The sequence below is a fragment of the Equus asinus genome, chromosome 5, assembly GCF_041296235.1.
Source record: "Equus asinus isolate D_3611 breed Donkey chromosome 5, EquAss-T2T_v2, whole genome shotgun sequence".
NCBI classification, from domain to species: Eukaryota; Metazoa; Chordata; class Mammalia; order Perissodactyla; family Equidae; genus Equus; species Equus asinus.
In genome coordinates this window covers 38,411,283-38,430,991 of record NC_091794.1, presented here as the reverse complement: position 1 = coordinate 38,430,991, position 19,709 = coordinate 38,411,283, and the positions used below count along the sequence as shown (strand labels likewise).

At 44.1% G+C, this 19,709-nt stretch overlaps 1 protein-coding gene and 1 pseudogene across 12 annotated transcripts in view; one reads left to right on the top strand and one right to left on the bottom strand.

The window, feature by feature from the left end:
* MCF2L2 (MCF.2 cell line derived transforming sequence-like 2) overlaps nucleotides 1–19,709 on the bottom strand; it is a 230,185-nt gene that overhangs the window by 104,312 nt on the left and 106,164 nt on the right. For all 12 annotated transcript variants that reach the window (XM_070509354.1, XM_044771143.2, XM_070509356.1 and 9 more), the window contains 3 exons: nucleotides 13,208–13,399; nucleotides 11,355–11,546; nucleotides 1,642–1,819 (listed from right to left, as the gene is read on the bottom strand). In XM_070509354.1, coding sequence (XP_070365455.1) covers nucleotides 1,642–1,819; nucleotides 11,355–11,546; nucleotides 13,208–13,399 — 562 coding nt within the window. The remainder of the gene's footprint in view (nucleotides 1–1,641; nucleotides 1,820–11,354; nucleotides 11,547–13,207; nucleotides 13,400–19,709) is intronic.
* On the top strand, nucleotides 4,561–5,271 carry LOC123286142 (E3 ubiquitin-protein ligase RNF115 pseudogene; annotated as a pseudogene).

Here is a 19,709-nt window from a genome sequence, read left to right as displayed (position 1 = left end):
AGAATAGAGTATACTTACATCAGGCACGAGAGAAAATGATGTAATCAAGAGATACAGTAAACATGAGATGTAGCAGGCTGCTGCCGGTATAACATGGTATAGTGTTTTATAATAAACCTTCATTTTTTATAAATAGAGTACACTCCAAATAACCATGAAAAGTATAGTATAGTAAATGCATAAATCAGTGACATAGTCATCTATTATAATTAGCCAGTATTATGTACTGTACATAATTGTATGTGCAATACTTTCATATGGCTCACAGTGCAGTAGGTTTGTTTACACCAGGACCACCACAAACACGTGAGTAATGTGTTGTGCTATGATTACAGCTATGATGTCACTAGGCAACAGGAATTTCTCAGCTCCACTATAATCTTATGGGACCACCATCGTATATGCAGTCTGTCATTGACTGAAATGTCATTATCCAGCATACAACTGTACTAAAAAGATTTGCTGAGCCAGTCCTGATAGCCTAATGGTTAAAGTTTGGCGCTCACCATTCAGCAGCCTGGGTTCGTCTCCCTGTTGCAGAACCATACCAACCTTCCTCAAAAAAAACCAAAACCCCAATAGCCAGAGAATAAGTGAGGACAAAGCTTGATTGCTTTAAAAAAAGGAAAAAAAAAGAAAAAGTAGGAATAGAAAGGAACATCCTCAATCTGATAAAAGGCGTTTGTGAAAAACTTACTGCTAACGTCATACTTCAAGGTGAAGCATGAACTCTTTCCCTTAATATTGGGAAGACGGGGATGTCTGCTCTCACCATTTCTATTCACCATTGTGCTGGAGGCTCCACCCCTCATAAGAAGGCAAGGGGAAAAAAGACATAAAGATCAAAACAGAAGAAGGAAAACTGTCCCTATTCAGAGATGACATGATTGTATTTCTACACAGAAATATATTCCTATTGCTAGTTGTATGTGGTGATTCTATTTAGTATAGGGTTAAAAAACAAATGAAATGCCGAAGGCTTTTATCTTCAAAACTACTATGTTGCCAAGAGAAATCAAAGAAGACCTAAATAAATCGAGAGTTACAATGTTTATGAATTGGAATACAAGTAAGATAACGGTTCTCCCTAAATTGACCTATATGTTCAGTGCAATCTCAATCATAATCGCAGCAGAAATTGAAAGGTGATTCTAAAATTTATACGGAAAGGAAAAGAAACTGAAATAACCAAAATAATCTTGAAAAAAGAACAAAGTTGGAAGACTTACACTATCTGATCACGAGGTTTACTAACAGGCTATAGTAATCAAGACCACATGGATTGGTGTAAGAAATTATTATTATTTTTTTATCTTCTCAAAGAACCAACTTTAGCACTTCATTGCTAATAGAATCTAGTGGGACTTTCAAAGGTCCTTAATGGAGTGTATTTCATGCTAATATTACTTGTCATTTGTAGTATTCCTCTACTAGACTGTAAGCTTTCCTTTGCATCCAGGCATCTAGTCTTATGTAAATTTATAAGTCTTCAATGCCTGTACTGTTGCATATCTGTGGTTTGTTTTAAATAATATCTGTCAAAACAATGACCATTATGCCTCTTAAACAACCACAATCTCGACCCTCATGATTATCGATGGAACATAAAACCACAAAGCTTCCTTCCCCCAAATGACCTACCCAAGGAGGAGAGTTGACTGGTTTTTGGTGACACCCACTTTGGGGAGGACTCAGGATGAGGGGCCACAGGTTGCACTGGGCGAGTTTGTCTGGCTGCCAGTTTCATCAGACTCATTTGCCTCTTGTGAAATATTTCCTGCACATCGCCCAGCTTCTGCAGGACTTTCTGGGTTTTGGCCTGCAAGAACAAGAGCGAATCATGAGCAGGTCACTCTGCACACAACCTGAGGACATGAAGCATTCCTCTTCTCCCATCTTCCCCTCCTCCCCACTCCCTAGCATCCTCAGGTGACCCTTCTCTAGGCATCCACATGCAAGTCGTTGCATGTTTCGTCGTTGCATGTTTCACGTTGTACCAGAACTGTGCTTCTATGAGTCTGTATCTCCCACTTGATTGGCAATGATCGTATCCTTCTCACTAGTGTATCTATCTCTGGCGCCTGGAACACTGTCTAGCACAGAGCAGTGCTTGGTAAATAGATGCTGAGTGGATAAATGTTCACTAAGTCATGTCTGTTAATGGTAGAAAAGGATGCCACAGGCCATGGATGAAGGACATTAGACCAACTTAGAAAACAAGAGGATTTCAAAATAAGAAATGTACCCCAAAGAAAGGCCTTGATGGAAGAAAGAGTGTAAGTGTTCTGGGGGAGAGCTAGCTAAATTCCAAAGCAGGATCAAGGAAATCACAAACGCCTGAAATAAAAAGGATACACATTTTAATGTTATTCTGTGTGACCCTTTCTCTATGTATAAGTAGGAAAGGAAGAAACTGAAGCACCAGGAGAAAAATGAAATTCACAGACGTCCACTTAACTGACAAAATGCTCTATGGCAGAGGGTCAGGAGAGAACAAAAAGCAAGCCCTGGACGTCTTTGAGTTACATTAAGGCCTGAATTCAGCTGAACACGTACGTTTCTTCCGGCCTTGCTTCCAGCATGACATCCCTGTAGCTCTGGAAGGTCAAGGGAAGTGGGTAGCCTTTTCTTCATCATGCTGACTCTAACATCCATCTCCTGAATGATTTTAACCATGAAAGAAGGGACCCAGAATTAAGAAGAGCTGAACCACCATAAGCCATGCAGGGTGCTCTGAGGATGCCTAAATCCGAAAGTGGAAGCTCAGCACACACCCAGGGAGGCTGCCACATTTTGCCACTGGAAAAATAAATTTTTCTTTTTTATGCTGGACCATCATCGGCGAGAAAGAGCACAGAGCCCTGAGGCAGGACTGGGGTGTCAGCTATGGACAACACTCCCCCCACAGCCTGAGGGCTCTGTCAAGCTGACCTCTGCAACAAGATCTGGGGCTGGCCTCACTCTTTGGGGAGTCTGAGTGCAGACCTGCACTGTCCAGGACAGCAACCACTGACCACAGGAGGCTACTGAGCATCTGAAATGCCGCTGGAGAGAACTGAGCTGTGCTGTCAGTATAAAATATACCCCAGATTTTGAAGACTAAGTATGAAAAAAAGAATGCAAAATATCTCAATTTTTGAGACACATGGTATGTTGAAATAATATTTTGGACATAGGTTAAAGAAAACATTATTAAAATGGATTTTACATGTTTCTTTTCACTTTTTAAAAATGTGGCTCTCAGAAGATCTTAAATTATATATATGGCTTGCGTTATATTTCAATTGGACAGTGTCAGTCTAGACCAGGCTTCGGCAAACTTTTTCTGTAAAGGACCAAATAGTAGATAGTTCAGGCTTTGCAGACCGTCTGGTCTCTATCACAACTACTGAACTCTGCTGGTGTAGCATAGAAGCAGATAACAGATAATATATAAATGAATGAGATAAAATTTTGTTTACAAAAATAGGTGGCAAGCAGCTTTGGCCCACAGATTGCAGTTGGTTGACCCCTGGACTAGATGAAGCTCAGGGTCTGTGTTTAAAGGGTCTCTTCAGAGAACGTGCCTCTGGCCTCAGTTGTATATTGGACTAGAGGTTCTGATAAGAAAGCCATGAGTCCAAGTCCCAAAAGAAACTAAATCTGCTCATGTCAGGGTAATGACAATGTCAGTTGTATTTCTGAGGGGATGGTGGTAAGACTTGGTGACCAGCCACTACCACCCAGCCCTTCCGGCCCAGTGACGAGCTTGAGGAAACTGAGACATGGGTGTTAATTGCTGCTCAAAGATCAAGAAATATGACTGAACGAATAATTGTCAGGTTGGTGATGACAAGAGTCTTCCACATATTGAGGTATACGGGGCAACTATTTGGGTTCAAAACTGATTCAGCTTGAACTAAAGAAGCCTGACTTATTACAAACATACATTGTACATCTGCTTTAACCATTAAACTAAAGAATGCACTCTACTAAGATAAGAATGCATAATTCCCCTCCTCCGCCCTATTGGTAATGCTTATTAGTCCCTTTCCCAACATTAGGGTCACATGACCTGCTAATTTGGAACTGAATACCTCTTTGAAACATTGAAGAATATGTATCCTGGGCATGTTCAATGTGTTCTTTGTTCTAAAAAAGTATAAGACTGTACTGAAAACCATGCTTCTCCAGAACACTTTCTTCCTTTCTACAAAAGGCCTTCCCAGGTTATAACCCTCACCCTGGCTCAAGTAAAACTCACCTTGTCTCTCTTATCTACAGAATGGTTATTGGTTATTTTGCATCGGCAGTGATATTCCCTGTACAGCCCTAGTGTGAGGTCAGCGCCATGTGCTAGGGCCCCACGGCTGGCTCACCACTTGGACTAGACAGGACTCAAATCACCTTTGCCCTTTTGCATCTCTCCCTTAAGATCCCGGGTGAACCCTGGAAATGGTGAGGCAATCAGAAGAGACCGTAAATTCCTAAACTCAGGCAAGGGGGAAGTTGGTGCAAGATTAACAACTTCATTCCTCCCTCTCCTCTTCCCTCTGTTTACTTGTAAATCCATTCTCCATTCCACAGTGAGGATTATCTTTCTAAAATGTAAAGCTGGGACACAAGGAAGACAGGCATGTGAAGACTGAAGGAGAGATTGGAGTAATATGTCTACAAGCTAAGGAACAGCATGGATTGCTGGCACCACCAGAAGCTAGGAGAGAGGCATGGAACAGATTCTCCCTTAGAGTCTGCAGAAGGAACTAACCCTAGCAACATTTTGATTCCAGACTTCTGGCCTCCAAAACTAATAATACAATGGATCTTTGCAGGATTCTTTGCAAATTCTGCAATTCCTGGATCCCTACACCCTTTCACCTGGAGCGGGATGCTGCACTCCAACCCTGGGGACTATGCCCGGGGTCAGACAGGGCTCGATGCCATTGTAACCCAGCTTTTAGGACAAGTGGAAAATACAGGGCCTCCCCCAGCTGACAAGGAAAAGATCACATCTCTTCCAACAGTGACAGTAACTCAGGAACAAGTTGACATGGGTTTAGAGTGTCCAGTATGCAAAGAAGATTACACAGGTGAAGAGGAAGTCTGGCAGTTACCCTGCAAACACTTCTTCCACAGCAGTTGTATTGTGCCTTGGTTAGAATTGCATGACGCATGTGCTGTATGTAGGAAGAGCTTAAATGGTGAGGACTCTGCTCGGCAAACCCAGAGCTCTGAGGCCTCTGCAAGCAACAGATTTAGCGACAGCCAGCACATGACCGATGGACTTTCTGAAGCTAAAGACCGCAGCTGAGCCAAGGCTGTGGTAGTCTTGTTACCGTAGCTGTAAATTGTATCAAACAAAAGATAGTAGGTGCATTTAGGAACCGCATAAGAAACCCCAACCCGTGATATTAATGCAATGAGTGTTTTTCTTCTCTAAGTTTAAAGTTAGTATCTACAGATGGAATTGTGTCTACAACCAAATGCCTCTTATTCCTGAATTCAAAGTGATAATTTTAAAAGTATGAAACTAAACTATGTGGGTTCCCCCCACCAGAAAAGAATCAGTTGCTTAAAGTCTAGCTCAGGTCCTGCTAACCGTCATGTTACCTTGTAATGGATGTTTCCATCTCCTTCTCCAACCTCCACCCTACTGTTAGTGTATTTTACAGTATATACCAGAGCCCTAAAGTTCTGCTGATATAAAGTCCTTCTTTTTTCTTCTTTTTTTTTTTTTTGAGGAAGATTAGCCCTGAGCTAACATCTGCTGCCAATCCTCCTCTTTTTGCTGAGGAAGACTGGCCCTAAGCTAAACTCCATGCTCATCTTCCTCTACTTTATATGTGGGATGCCTACCACAGCATGGCTTGCCAAGCGGTGCCATGTCCGCACCCGGGATCTGAACTGGTGAATCCTGGGGCGCCGAAGAGGAATGTGTGCACTTAACCACTGTGCCACCAGGCCAGCCCTGTCCTTCTATTTTAATTGTACTAAAGCATCTACTCTTGGCCACATTAGCCACGAAGTGAGGTCAGATTAATTCAGGAATCTTAGACTAATGATTTTGTTTGGTCTTGAATCCTCAGAGAGCAAATCAAAGAAAAATCACAGTTGGAAGGAGAAAGTGGCTTATTATTGTAGTCTTTGGTTTTCTCATTTTAAAGACTACTTCACAGATGCAGTTTCCACAGAAACCAACATGACATGTTCTTAGGAGTTTCATGTTGGTAGGAATCCGATTCTGGTTCCTCTTTGGGAATGAGCTGGGCAGCATATGGGCGCAGAAGGACAGAGGTTTGAAATCTTTGGTTCTGAGGTTTTTTAATGATTCCCAACTCATTGTTTACTGTCTTTTGTCCTGGGGGCCTTATAATAATGTCCCTCACAGAAAGAGAATTACTTCATTATTGCTTCTACAGCCAATTCACTGTTTTCAGTATTTCACTAGTCTTCAGGAATCGAGATTTTGCATTGTCTCATTTTAATTTTTTAACTCCTTTTATCATCTCTCAAACCTTTCTGTTCTGCTTGGTTCTAGTATATTTGGAGTCAAACTGATTCTTGTGATCACACCCAAAACAGCTTGGCCTAGCAGAGGTAGGCCTTGTTTTTTCTGCCCAACAGTGTCCCACGCACATGCACATGCTCTTTGGAGCATATAAGTGTTTAAACTGGAATAAACGAAGATCAAAAATGTAAAAGCAAATAAATAAAAAATAAATAAATAAAATGTAAAGCTGATCACAGAACTTCCCTGTTGAAGAGTCCTGCCGGGGCTCCGGCTGCATCTGGATGAAGTCCTGACTGCTCATCCTGGAGCACTGGGTTCTTCCTTACCTCGCCCTGATTTCCCTCCAGGCTCACCTCCCGCCAGTACCCAACGCTCACACTCCAGCCTCCAGCTGTGGCCGTTCCCCTAAATGCTCTGGTTTCCAGCCTCTCTGCCTTTGCACCTTCTGTTCCTTCTGCTGAGGTCCCCTCCCTCCACTGTCTCCCTTGAAAACTCCTACCCAAACTTCCAGACCAAATGTAGGCATCTTCTTCTATGAACACCCTGGCCTCCCCAGGCCGAGCTGACTATTGCTTCCCCTGTGTGCCCTGCTGGCCCCTCCATTCTATATGCTCTTGGATGGATAAATAAATGAAAACAATAGGATACATTGGAGTATATGAGGAAGCTGTTTGGTTTACAACTAATTCAGCCTGATCTTGTTTTTCCAAAAGGGCCTGACATGGCCTGTTGAGCATGCATTGTATGTCTGCTGTAAACATTTACTATGTCCCAGAGACAAAAATGATGCCCTTAAAGATAGGGATGTAACTCCCCCTCACATTAGCATTTCTTAAGGATAAGCATTGCTTCCTAGGAACTAAGGATTAATTACCGACCTGCTGTGCTCACCTTGTGAGCATGGACCTGCTGTGCCAGCTAAGCATCTCATGACAGTAGTAAAAGATATATTCCTGTCATATGTGATGTATGTTCTTTGTTCCAAGACAGTATACAACCACTCTGTACACCCCACTTCTTTGGTGCCCTTCTTTCTTTGGGGAAGGAAGGCCCCAGGCTATAGTCCTCAAACTTGGCTCATAATAAACTCACCCTCATTTTGATTTATAGATTGACTATGGATTGTTTGTGCTCACAGGACCAAACAGTATTTACTGGGGACAAATTTGTCTTCCACTAAACTGCCACCATCCTGATTATAGGGCCTGTGACTTTCACTACTGTATTCCCAGAATAAAACACAAACTGGGTACCCAATGGATATTTCAAGAATTGAATTTTGCTATTTGCTGCTGAGATTGTTTCATCTTCTAGGCTGGGTGGTGAAAGTGAACGAAGGAGAAAAATCAAAACAGTAGCACGAAGCGGGTAGCGCAATAGCAACGTCTTCAGGAAAAGCACTTGCAGATCCTCAGAGACGGGGGAGCTGTTACAAGAACAAGAGTTTAATTGCTATGTCTTAGAGGTAACAGAGTCAATCATTTACACAGAGAGTACCAGTTTTTTAAAAATAAATTTTATTTTTTAGAGTAGTTTTAAATTTACAGAAAAATTACAAAATAGCAGTTTCCCATATATACCACACCCAGTTTCCCCTATTACTAACATCTTACATTAGCATGGTCCATTTGCTACAATGAATGAAAACCCAATATTGATACATTATTTTTATTATTAAAATAAATTGTTATTATTAAATAAAGTCCATACTTTATTTAGATTTCCTTAGTTTTTATCTTTTCTCTCCAAGGTCCCATCCAGGACAGCACATTTCATTTAGTTGTCATGACTTCTCAGGCTCCTCTTGGTGGCGATAGTTTCTCGGCTTTTCCTTGTTTTTGATGACCTTGACTGTTTTGAGGAGTATTGGTCAGGTATTTTGTAGAATGTCCCTCAGTTGGGGTTTATCTGATGTTTTTCTCATGATTAGACTGGAGTTATGGGTATTTAGGGGGAAGATCACAGAAGTAACGTGCCATTTTCATCACATCGTATCAAGGGTACATACTACCTGCATGAACTTAGGACTGTTGATGTTGACCTCCTTCACCTGGCTGAGGTAGCCTTTGTTAGATTTCTCCACTCTAAAGTCGCTCTTTGATTTCTCCCTCCCATTACTGTACTCCTTGAAATGAAGTCACTATGTGCAGCCCACACTTAAGAAGCAGGGAAGTTATGCTCCACCTTCTCGAGGGCAGAGTATCTGCGTAAAGAATTTGAAATTCTTCTGCATGGGAGATTGGTTTCCTCTCCCCCCATTTATTTATATCAGTATGAATTCACGGATATCTATATTATACTTTGGGTTGTAATCCAATACTACTTTATTAATTTTCTTGCTCAAATTGTTCCAGCATTGGCCACGGGGAGCTCTTTCAATTGCTTCCTATGTTCCACCACTGTGGTTTGTTGTCTTGTTTTTCACAGTTCCTTACTTTCTGGTACTACAAGATGCTCTAGGATCATCTTGTGTATTTCCTGCCTCACTCCTAGAATCAGCCATTTCTCCAAGGAGCTCAATTCTCTTTTCTTGAAGAATGGAATTAGAAACCAAGACCTCAGTGCTAGGTGTGCTCATTGATCCTGGGGGTCTCATTGCTTCTAGGCTCTCAACTGTCCAAGAAAGGAGATACATGTGTCTAGACCAACCCGTGTGTATCCATATATCTAGGAATATTGCTATATGTATAGATTACCAATTTTGACAAGAAAGTCATTACTCCTTAGTGGACAAAACTCTCTGACACAATAAGATATTTAAATCTTATAATCTAGAATTTTACTCCAAACCAAAAGAAGAAAAGATGGGCTTTGTGGATATTTTGGTCCATTTTACACATAGGATTTTTTTTTTATTATTTCTCTTCTAATCCTTCCTCCATGTTGTTGCCATGTTCCCAGAGGTAGTTTATTAAGTTTTATTCATTTCTTGGTGGATAGTGTGGTCAAGAAGTTTGCTGAAGTTGGCCGGAACAGCAGCAACAGCTACAAATCTCCCTAGCTGACCTGATACACTCATTTGAGCAGCCAATGGAGTTGAAGCTGGGTGAGACTGTTTTGCCTTAGGAATTTGACCTGGGGCTACCAACACTGGGTCTACAGCATAGCAACTACAACAGAAGGACCTTTTCTTTGTCCTCTCTGCAGGGAAGTAGAAGCATCCTTGTGTTGGAAAAAGGTGGTATGCCCAACCACTCCCCACCCCACCTCAAGATCACACTTTACAACCAAAACTCACTGGGAGGAGTCAGGGAAAGAACATCACTAAGGTACAACTCCACACGGAGCTGCCCCCACCACTGCACTCAGCCCCTCTGCCACTTGCCTGCCCACTTGTTCAATAAACATGGATTAGACACGAGGCACAGGCTAGGCACAGGGACAGAGGTGGATGAGGCTCTGCCCTATAGGAGCTCCCAGGATAATAAGTTACTGAAAATAAATAAATAGAATACAGTGTAAAATATGTCATATTAGAGCAAGATCTTAGCCTGGGTCCATGGATAGACTTCAGGGTGTCCCCTATAATTAATTATAAAAATTTATATATGCTGGATACTCCCTGTCTGCTCCCCAATTACATCTTCTCTACCCTGCTCTGTGGCCCAGGAAGCTGACCTCTATGGACTCCATCAGATGGGCTCACTTGCCCGTAGGCTTTTATTCGGCTTTGGCCAACAGGAAGAACCAGAAGGAAATCTGAGAAGGGGAGAGAGAGGTAAGGGTACGTATTTCTCCACCAGTGCCTGCATTCCACTGCCCAAGGCCACAGCTCATACCGGCTGCCTCTCTTACAGTCATAGCTGTAGCACTTCCTGGGTCCCCTTTGTCTTTCAGACTTAGGGGTGGTAACTGCTCCCTGTTTCTCACCAGCCCCAGGGTACTTTGCCGTCCCTCTTGGGTTCCCTAAATCCTGCCCACATCTTTGTAAACAGTACCGACATCAAACTCCCTTCAATCACTATGAGTATGCAGAACACTGAAAATAGGTGAATCAGATTCTTGAAAGGGTCCATGACTCAAAAGAGGTAAAGAAGCCCCTTCAGCAGAGGTCCATACAAGATGATGTGGATCTCAGAAGAAGGTGTGCTATCTATAACTCTGTGGGCTTTAGAGAAGTGTGCTCCTCTCAAAAGGCAGAGCCAATCAAGTTGCTCCCCACTGCTCTTGGAATAAAGGCCAATCTCTTTAATATGGCCCACAAAGCCCCACCCAATCTGCCCCTCTCCAATCGCACCCCAAACACTCTGCCCTTGCTCTCTGTACTCTAGCCACCCCGACCTTCAGGTTCTGCACTTGTGTCAGGCTCTCTCTAGCCCTGCGGCCTCAGCACATGCTGTTCCTTCTGTCTGAAAAGGTTCCTCCATTGTCTCTACTCGTTCTCCAGGTCTTGGCTCAAATGACTCTTCCCAGAGCCCTTCCCTGACCCCCAGTCCAGGTCACGTTCCTGTGCTACATGCCCAACAGGACCCTGAATCCCTCCTCCAGAGCACTTATTCAGCTTGGAACACATTTTTTTTGTCTTGTGTTTGATATTTATTAATGTCAGCCTCTCCCACTAAACTGTAAGTTCCAGGAGGGACGGAACCATATCTATTTCTGCTCATTGTGTGTCTTCAGCACAGTACATGATACATCAGAGATGCTCATAAGTATCTGGAAAGAAATGAATAACTGAAGGTGATATTTGAGTCAGACCATAAAGGGTCAGTTTGCCAGAAAGCATAGACCAGGAGTCTAAGAGGTCACCTGAGGGCTCAAGAACTGGTTAGCCTGAGTGCATCCCGCCTGGACTTTCTTAGGCAACAGGCAAAGCCCCCCAAGACCTTCTTCCCAACCGCAGGATAAAACCCAGAAACATTACCTTGACGTCAAGGGTGAGCATCAACTCAAACTGGTTGTAAAATTCCTTGAGGCTGGACAGCTCGTACTCCTTCTCTGTGCCCAGGAACGCCTCAATGTCATTCAAGGCAATGTCAACCCCCTCTCGTGACTGGCACTTGTCTACAGCTTGGGAAGCCAAGAGGTAGATTCCCGCTTCACACCACTGGCTGACCTTTTGAAAAGAAACACAGTGCCCTGTGCAGTTCGCCTGACCACAACTCAGCCGCCACAATCCTCAGGAGGTCTGAGCTTGTCTGGGATCTACAAAGATTCTGAGACAATGGGAAATTGTCATGGGACAGCCTAAAGTTTAGAGGTCTACCCACTGTAAACACAACTGTGAGTTGGACAAGCCCAAACCAATTTCACATCCATCCACTTCTCAGGGAGGTCACCCAGTCAGTAAAATGAATCGTATAAACATTCTTCTTTTTTCCACTAACAGTAATTGCTACATCTCCAGGAGGAGAGAGTTAAGTATTTCTAAGATCAGTCTAACCATAGTGAAATGCAACCAGTGACTTTTCGGGTTTCCCACTAGGCCAATCGTCTTGCATCCTAATTGGTTACAAGAGGAGAGGGAGACTAATAAGGCATTAGACCCAGCCCTACACGCCTTCCTGGGGGAGGGAATGTTCCTTTTAACAAAAACACCCCTTTCCTCTGTACACATGTATACTTACTGGCATTTGTCTTTCCCAGGGAAGCACCCAAGAATACAAAGCTTTGTAAATCAGAACAGCCAAACTCAAACTTTCCAGAAGGCTTGGATGAAATCAGATAGGTGATGAATTCTAACAATTCAACTTTTAAAAGACTTAAACAGAAAGACAGGGGCCCTTGTGCTGCCTGAATATTTATATGAAAAGAAACTGCCAGTGCAACTACATCTGCATTTCCATTTACCAAGTGACCCGAAGAGCTATGTAAAATAACTATACAGAGAAAAAGATCAGAAGGGAGCGTTCCAAAGTACTTATCTCCAAGTGGGAAAATTGTAGCAACTTAAATTTGTCTTTATTTTTCTCTACATTATCTACACTGAATGTGTACTACTTTTAGAACAAAAAATGATAAAGATATTTAAAAATTAATGATTACCACTGTGCGGATGAGGAAGGGAGTGGGATGTAGGTAGGTGTCCGTGAGTAACTTTTTTCCTCCTCCTTCCTGCATTTTTGGATTTTCAAAATAATACATGATTATGCTTTGATATATACTATGAAAACTTTCTCTTTAAACATCATGCCTAGATCTGCAGAAAACATTGAGCGGGGGTCTCCTGCAGAGTCACAGCAGCGACCTATTCTCCCAAACACACACACACTCCACACATTCAGCGTGAGGCTATTATTTCTGGAGCAGAAATGGGGTGAGGAAAACAGCAGCTGATCCTGCAGAGAGCTCAGCACACAGAGCAGGCTGCACACCAGGACCTCTGAGCCACTTGCCTCTGAAACAGCTGTATTTCATTGACATTAAAATCCCTTTGGCAAGGGGACGATGTAAACAGCCTGGGCAGGTGCCCCCAGCCATCGGGGAGAGACAACTGTGGGAATGGAGCATGCTGACTCAAGGGCGTGAGGTGCCTGCTGCCTGGGAACAGCTGACAGGGAAGGCTCCAGAAGCCACTGCCCCTGCTGACAGGGCACTTGCCAGAGATCACAGCTGCGCCCCCTCCCTGTGAACCCTCTGCACACAACGTTGCTGTCTAGTCTAAACAGCCTGGGGTTTGGAATTTGGCAGGCCTGACTTCAAATCTGCAAGCACGATTTTAAGACTATTTTACAGAAAATTTTGCAGACATCCTGATCATGGCTTTGTTTTGCTTACCTTGTCCAGCTGTCTATGCAACTCCAAGGACTTTCCTAAAATGTCATGTTTTTTCTTGTTTTCATTGATGAAGTCATCGCGGAGGTGCCTCAGCTCCACACACCTGGGTCTGATGGAGTCCACCGCATAGTGGTGGCTTTGGATGAGCTGGTCCCCAATTAGTGCAAGCAGCTGGGCCTTTTCCAAAGGCTCCTGTGAAGTGAACATCCACAGTCAAGCTTTAGAAGCCAGGTCACGGTGGGGCTGCTATTTCCCTGGCACTGTGTGCTCCAAGCCAGGAGGGAGGCTAGGGAGACGTTGATTCAGGCCTTAGGCTGAAAGGCTGGGGAAGCTGGGGAAGCTCTGTGCAGGTTCAAGGTCCCCTGGAAGTCTAGCCTAGCCCAGGGTCTGCACTCTGAAGAAGAGCAAGTCATTCATTCAAATATTTGTTGAGTTCTGGGAGGTTGGCACTGAGGATACAGTGTTAATAAGCCAGGAATTTTCAGTCTAATGGAGAACTCAGATACTAAATTAATTAAATAATTAAATTACTACAACTGTGATAAGTTCTAGGGCAAAAGAGTATAAAGTGTTATATTGCATAGAATAGGAGATGCTGAATTCCCCTGTCAACTAAATGGAAAAGGAAAGGGACAGACATGTGGCCCCAAGGAGAGCGGGGAGTGAGCTGAAGTTGAGAAACTGGAAAAGATTTGGTTTGGGGGGCTGGCCCTGTGGCCAAGTGGTTAAGTTCGCACGTTCCGCTGCAGGCGGCCCAGTGTTTCGTTGGTTCGAATCCTGGGCGCGGACATGGCACTGCTCATCAGACCACGCTGAGGCAGCGTCCCACATGCCACAACTAGAAGAACCCACAACGAAGAATACACAACTATGTACCGGGGGGCTTTGGGGAGAAAAAGGAAAAAATAAAATCTTTAAAAAAAAAAAAAAAAAGATTTGGTTTGGATAACTCCACGGAGTGTCATGAGACTTAAGAAATCTGTTTGTCAAAACCTCCTCCTGCAACCCACTAGGTCCCTGTCTGCTCGGCAACCACATTTCCTACTTCTCTCTCCATGGCTAGCTGTGTTCTAACCACATGTGCCATGTTTTTCTGTTTTTAATTCATCCATCACATATTATTGGGGACTTACCATGTGCCAAGCATTGTCCAGGTGCTGGGAGTTTGGTGGTAAACAGAGCAGACAAAAATCCCTGCCATCATGGAACTTATATTTTAATAGGAGACAGGCAATAAACAAATATGTAGATTATTTAATATCTTAGTGATGAGTGCTATGGAGAGAAATGAAACAGGAAGGGGAGGGCAGAGAGTGCTGGTAGAGGAGTTGTTACTTTAAATAGGATAGTGAGAGAAGGGCTCATGAGAAGGTGTTATCTGAGCTGTGCAGAAGAGTTAACACAACAGGCCTGAGATTGCTGCCCATAGAAAGGCTTGCTTGCAAGGTTGGCCCTTGGCTGGCATGTAGGAATGTCAGGAGGATTCCTCCCATCTCCTGATAAGAATGGCTCACTATGCCTAAACCATTTATGCAAATAATATGTTTTATGTTGAACACCTGCTTTCTTTCTGGGAGTCTGTAATTCTGGTATATGCTAGGCAGAGGCTACCTACATGACCAGCCCCCAAGAAAAACTCTGGGCACTGAGCCCCTTGAGCTTCCCTGATAGACAACATTTCAGAATGTTGTCACAACCCATTGCTGGGGGGATTAAGAGCATCGGGTGGGACTCCACTGGCAGAAGACTCTTGGAATCATGTGCCTGGCTTCCTCCAGACTTGCTCCATGCACCTTTCCTTTTGCTGACTTTGCTTGGTATCCTTTCAGTGTAATAAATCATAACCGTGAGTATAATCATATGCTGAGTCCTATTAGTCCTCCTGGCAAATCTTCATCTCTGGGTGTGGTCTTGGGAACCCATGACACAGGGGCCAAGACCTGAAGTGAGGGTCAAGCCACATGGTCCTTGGCTGGGCCGTGGGGGCAAGTTTGACATGTTCAGGCAGCAGGAGGAGGCCGCTGTGGCTGGAGCAGAGGAGCAAGCAGTAAGGGAGTAGGAGACACTATCAGAGAGGAAAGAGGGAGGCTCTTGGGGGAGGGCCTTGCTGCCATTGTGAGCATTTTGGCTTTTACTCATTGTGACACAGGAAGCCCTGGAGGATTGCATTCATATTTTTAAAAGAATCGCTCCAGCTGCGGTGTTGAGAATGGCAGAGAAAAGGCTAAGCAGGGAGACCAGCGGGGGGGCCTACTGCAATAACTCAGGTAACAGGTGTGGTTTAAAGAAGGCTGGTAACCACACCAGCTCCTGCCTCAGCGTCCTTCCCTGGGATGCTCCTCCCAGGGTCATTCAAGTCTAAGCTCTTGGCTCACCTCTCACAGGCCCTTCCCTGACTACAGTATCTAGTCACTGCCCGCAACCCACCCACCCAGGCCTCTCCCTCACTTGGTTTTCATTTTTTAACAGTACTTACTTCTGTCTCAAAGTATCTTCTTTCTTTAATACATGATTCTTCCCTCCTCCACCTACTTCCATCAATGTGTAAGCTTCATGAAAGCACTTAGTAGGCATCTCATAAATATTTGATCAACAAAATGAACCAATGAATGAACCAATGAACAAGACAATACAGTGATCTGCTTGGCTGGAAATGTGTGAACCAACATTGACCTTTGGGTCAACACAGATGAGTGCCACACTCCCAAAGGTTTCTAGGAGCAGAGAGCCCATAGGCACCCTTGCTGACCATGTTGAATATCCAGCGTGCAACATCTGCCCTGGTCTCACTCTTTACAGTAACACAAGGAGTCATGATGACTCTAGGTGATGACAATTTGTCCTCTCTTAACTTACAGTGGCTTATGGTTTCACCAATCTCAAAACTCCTGCCCTCTTACCCAGCCAGTTATTCACCAAGCCCTGCAGAGCCCACATTCTTCTTAATAACTTTTGAATTCCGAGCCCTTCTCCACCACCTCCGTGTCACTGTGTTCAGGCCTTCATGCTTTCTGACTGGGATAGTTGGCATCTTTGCTTTCCTTGGCTTTCCTTCAAATCATGCTCCATGCTGCTGATGAAGCAGCAATTCCATTACGACATCTTATCATGCCTACATCACTCCCAAGCCTCAAATCCTTTCCTGGATCCCTACGGTCTTCAGGAGAAAGTTCAAACCCCTGAGCAATGCACAGAGGCCTTTTATTTTCTGGCTTATACGTGTGCGTCCCCCTCCTCCACTGGACTAATGACCCATTTGTAGTTCCCCAAATAGTCAGGCAGCTCAGGGCTCCATGCCTTCTCTACTTGCTCTCTGTGCCTAGACAGGCCCATCCTTCCCTCACCATCCCCTCTTAGAACTTAGAACAGTGCTTGGCATGATAGGAGATCAACAAATATTTGAATGAGGAATGAACGAGACACTCTTGCTGGGTTGAGGAGCCTTACTAACATACCAGCTCAGAATTTACCCCACCACCTCTGTGATATTCACAACGGCAGCTAACCTTCACTGGGGGCTTAGTATCCGCCAGACACTGTTCTGAATGCTTCCATCAATTGTTTCTTTTACTCTTCACAACAAACCCTTTAATATAGGTGCTGTTTTACAAAAGAAGAGTGGAGGCATGATGGCCCAAGGTGACCTGGGTGGACAGAGAAGAGCCAGGCTCCAAACTCAGGCAGTCTGGCACCAGAAGCTGGCTCTGACCAACACACACAGAGAAAAACGGCTGCACTCGTTCTGTCTAAGCTTAGAGACTCATTTGGTTGATCAAACCTCTCTGACTTTAGTCAAATATAGAAGCATGAAAACTCAGCAAGGACTTCTGTGTTGACAATTTTTTTTCCAAGTCCAGCTGCCTAATTTATTAAGATTAGCACAAGTTTACTGGCCCAGGGAACTTTACCATAGGATATTTCCCGTGTCCTGTGGTGATCACAGCCTGCCCTTCACTTGGCATGTGGCACCTCACCCTTCAAACTGTTCTTAAAACAGTTGAGATGTTGGAGGAAAAATGTGAGTAACACGTCCAAATGTAAATATAACAGGAACCACCACTGGACAGCTGGAACATCACTGTATAACACGGCAGTTTCCGAATTCTGACCACCCACTTCGTTCCAGGCACTCACTAAGTCCTTACCACACATCTAACTCATTTAATCTTTACAACGACACTGTGAGGTAGGAATCATTATTGTCCCTTTTACAGATGGGAGGATGTCTAAGGCTAAGAAAGCTAAGAGCGTGACTAGGGTCACACAGCTGGTGGCTGTTAGAGCTGAGCTTTGAATCCAGTTCTGTCTGACTCCCAAGCCTGTGCCTCATCACTGTCCAGCCCCCTTGGCCTCCCCACAGGTGCTGTGAATGATGGCTGCACAGCCTTCACTATCAGATCCTTTGGGTGCCTACAAAGAACTTTACAGTAAAACCTCCAAATTGCAGCTTATTTTTTAATCCATACAGCTTCTGCTCAAGATAATCAGGTAACAAAACCTTCAAAGTAGAAAAGAAATAATGAGAAAGAAATGGCTGAAATCTGGAGCTCTGATCACAAGCCTGCCTGGCATCTTTCAGATGCTAAAAATTCCAGAAAGCTGCATAGTTCAGTTGCAACACGCGATTCAGAAATCTTTATTGTAATAACAGCTAATTTTTCTCCGGAGGACTCTACTGCTAGGGCGGATAAAAGCTGGGAGTGTTTCCTGTGGAAGAAAACGGTGAGAAAATGTGATGCTGCTATCTCAGGGGTCTCAGAACAAATCCACAGACAATGGCATAGGATGGAATGTATGCACAGGGAGGTGGGCCAGATGAATGGAGAAAGGCAGAAAGCTAATGGTTATTGAAGCTGAGCGATAGACACATGCGAATTCATTGTACTAATTGATCTACTTTTGCATGTGTTTGAAAATTTCCATTAAAAAAAACCCGCCATGGCCCTCAAGCTAGATTATGTCTCTGGGAAATTAATGATCTGGGTTCCATGCCTTCTTGGACAAAGTAGTGTAACTGCTGGCTCCTGGCCTTGGGGGGAAAGGTTGGTTCTCCCTGCCTTTTCCTGGCCTATTACTGGCTGGCCCCTCACCAAAGGCCCCAGCACGCCTCACAGCCAAAACCCTACAGCAAACTCAGCTTTTAAAGAAGTAGGAGGCTGTCTAAAACCACTGTTTCTCCAAATTAGAAAGGAGCACTCAAAAGACTGCTAAACCCTCAAACCAGAAAAAGATAGAAGAAAAGGCTCAAGCAGCAGGCAGCAGGAGTCTGGTTAGTAAGTTGGCTCAGAGGTTACCCAAGAGGATGATATCACCGCACAGAATAAGGAAGGTGGCAATAACCCAGAAATCAGTGTGTGGCCATGCCGAGAGGGAAGTTGACCGCTGAGTGCTGAGCGAAGGACAAACCACAACCAGCTTTTGGTGGATTTCAGCCAGATATCACCTTGTTCTTCTAACATTTTACATGACAAATGGAAAGAGTAGCCAACCCTTATCATGCCTCTTAGAAATCTGAGCAAAGACGTGTTAAAAACGTCCCAGTTGTGACAAGATAGCTTTGCTTGGTCCACCCAAAGGTGGAGGAATAAGTCTACCATATCCTTTAGAAAACAAGTAAAAAACAGGGCAAGCAAGGCACAGAATGGATAAAACCAATCAGCCTGGCTCTGAGGGTCGTCTGCAGTGGGTTAGTCTAGCTGATTCAGAAACTCTGCCCATGAAAGATGGGTCATGGGCGCACAGAGAATTCTTACATCCCATGACCGTAGGAATGTGCCCCTAGCTTTGGTCAGTGATCCTTAAAGTATGTACCAAGGATCACCAATCCAAGGAGGTGGGCAGAAGAGAGAATGTGGGTGCAGTCATGCAGATACATCCCTACTATTCAAAACACAACCCTGAGCACCCTCCAATGGCTTCTTGTTCCACTGAGAATAAAATCCAAATCCTCACCATCATTGCTCCCACCTGGTTCCTTCCCGGCTCACTATGCTCCAGCCACCTTCCTTGAACCCACCAACCTCATTCCCATCTTAAGACCTTTACACGTGCAGCTTCTTTGCCTCGAATGCTATTCCCCAAATCTTTGCATGGCTATCCAGATCTCAGATCAAAGGTTACCTTCACAGAGGCCTTTCATGACTACCTTTGCTAAAGTAGCACCCCTAGTCACTTTCCACTATATCCTGTTATTTTCTTCATACCACTTGTCACTGTCTGAGCTTATTATTTATTTGATTACTTTTTGTCTATCTCTCCCCAGGAGAATGTAAGCTCTGTAAGAGCAGGGTCTCGACTGTCTGGTTCACCACCATATCCTCAGAACCTAGGACAAGGAATACCTGGTGATGAATGAATGCCTTTCTGGTAGGTCATTAGCTACCTTTAAGACCATATATATATATGTATTTTGTGTGTGTGTGAGGAAGATTGGCCCTGAGATAACATCTCTGCCAATTTTCCTCTATTTTGTACATGGGAGGCCACCACAGCACGGCTTGAT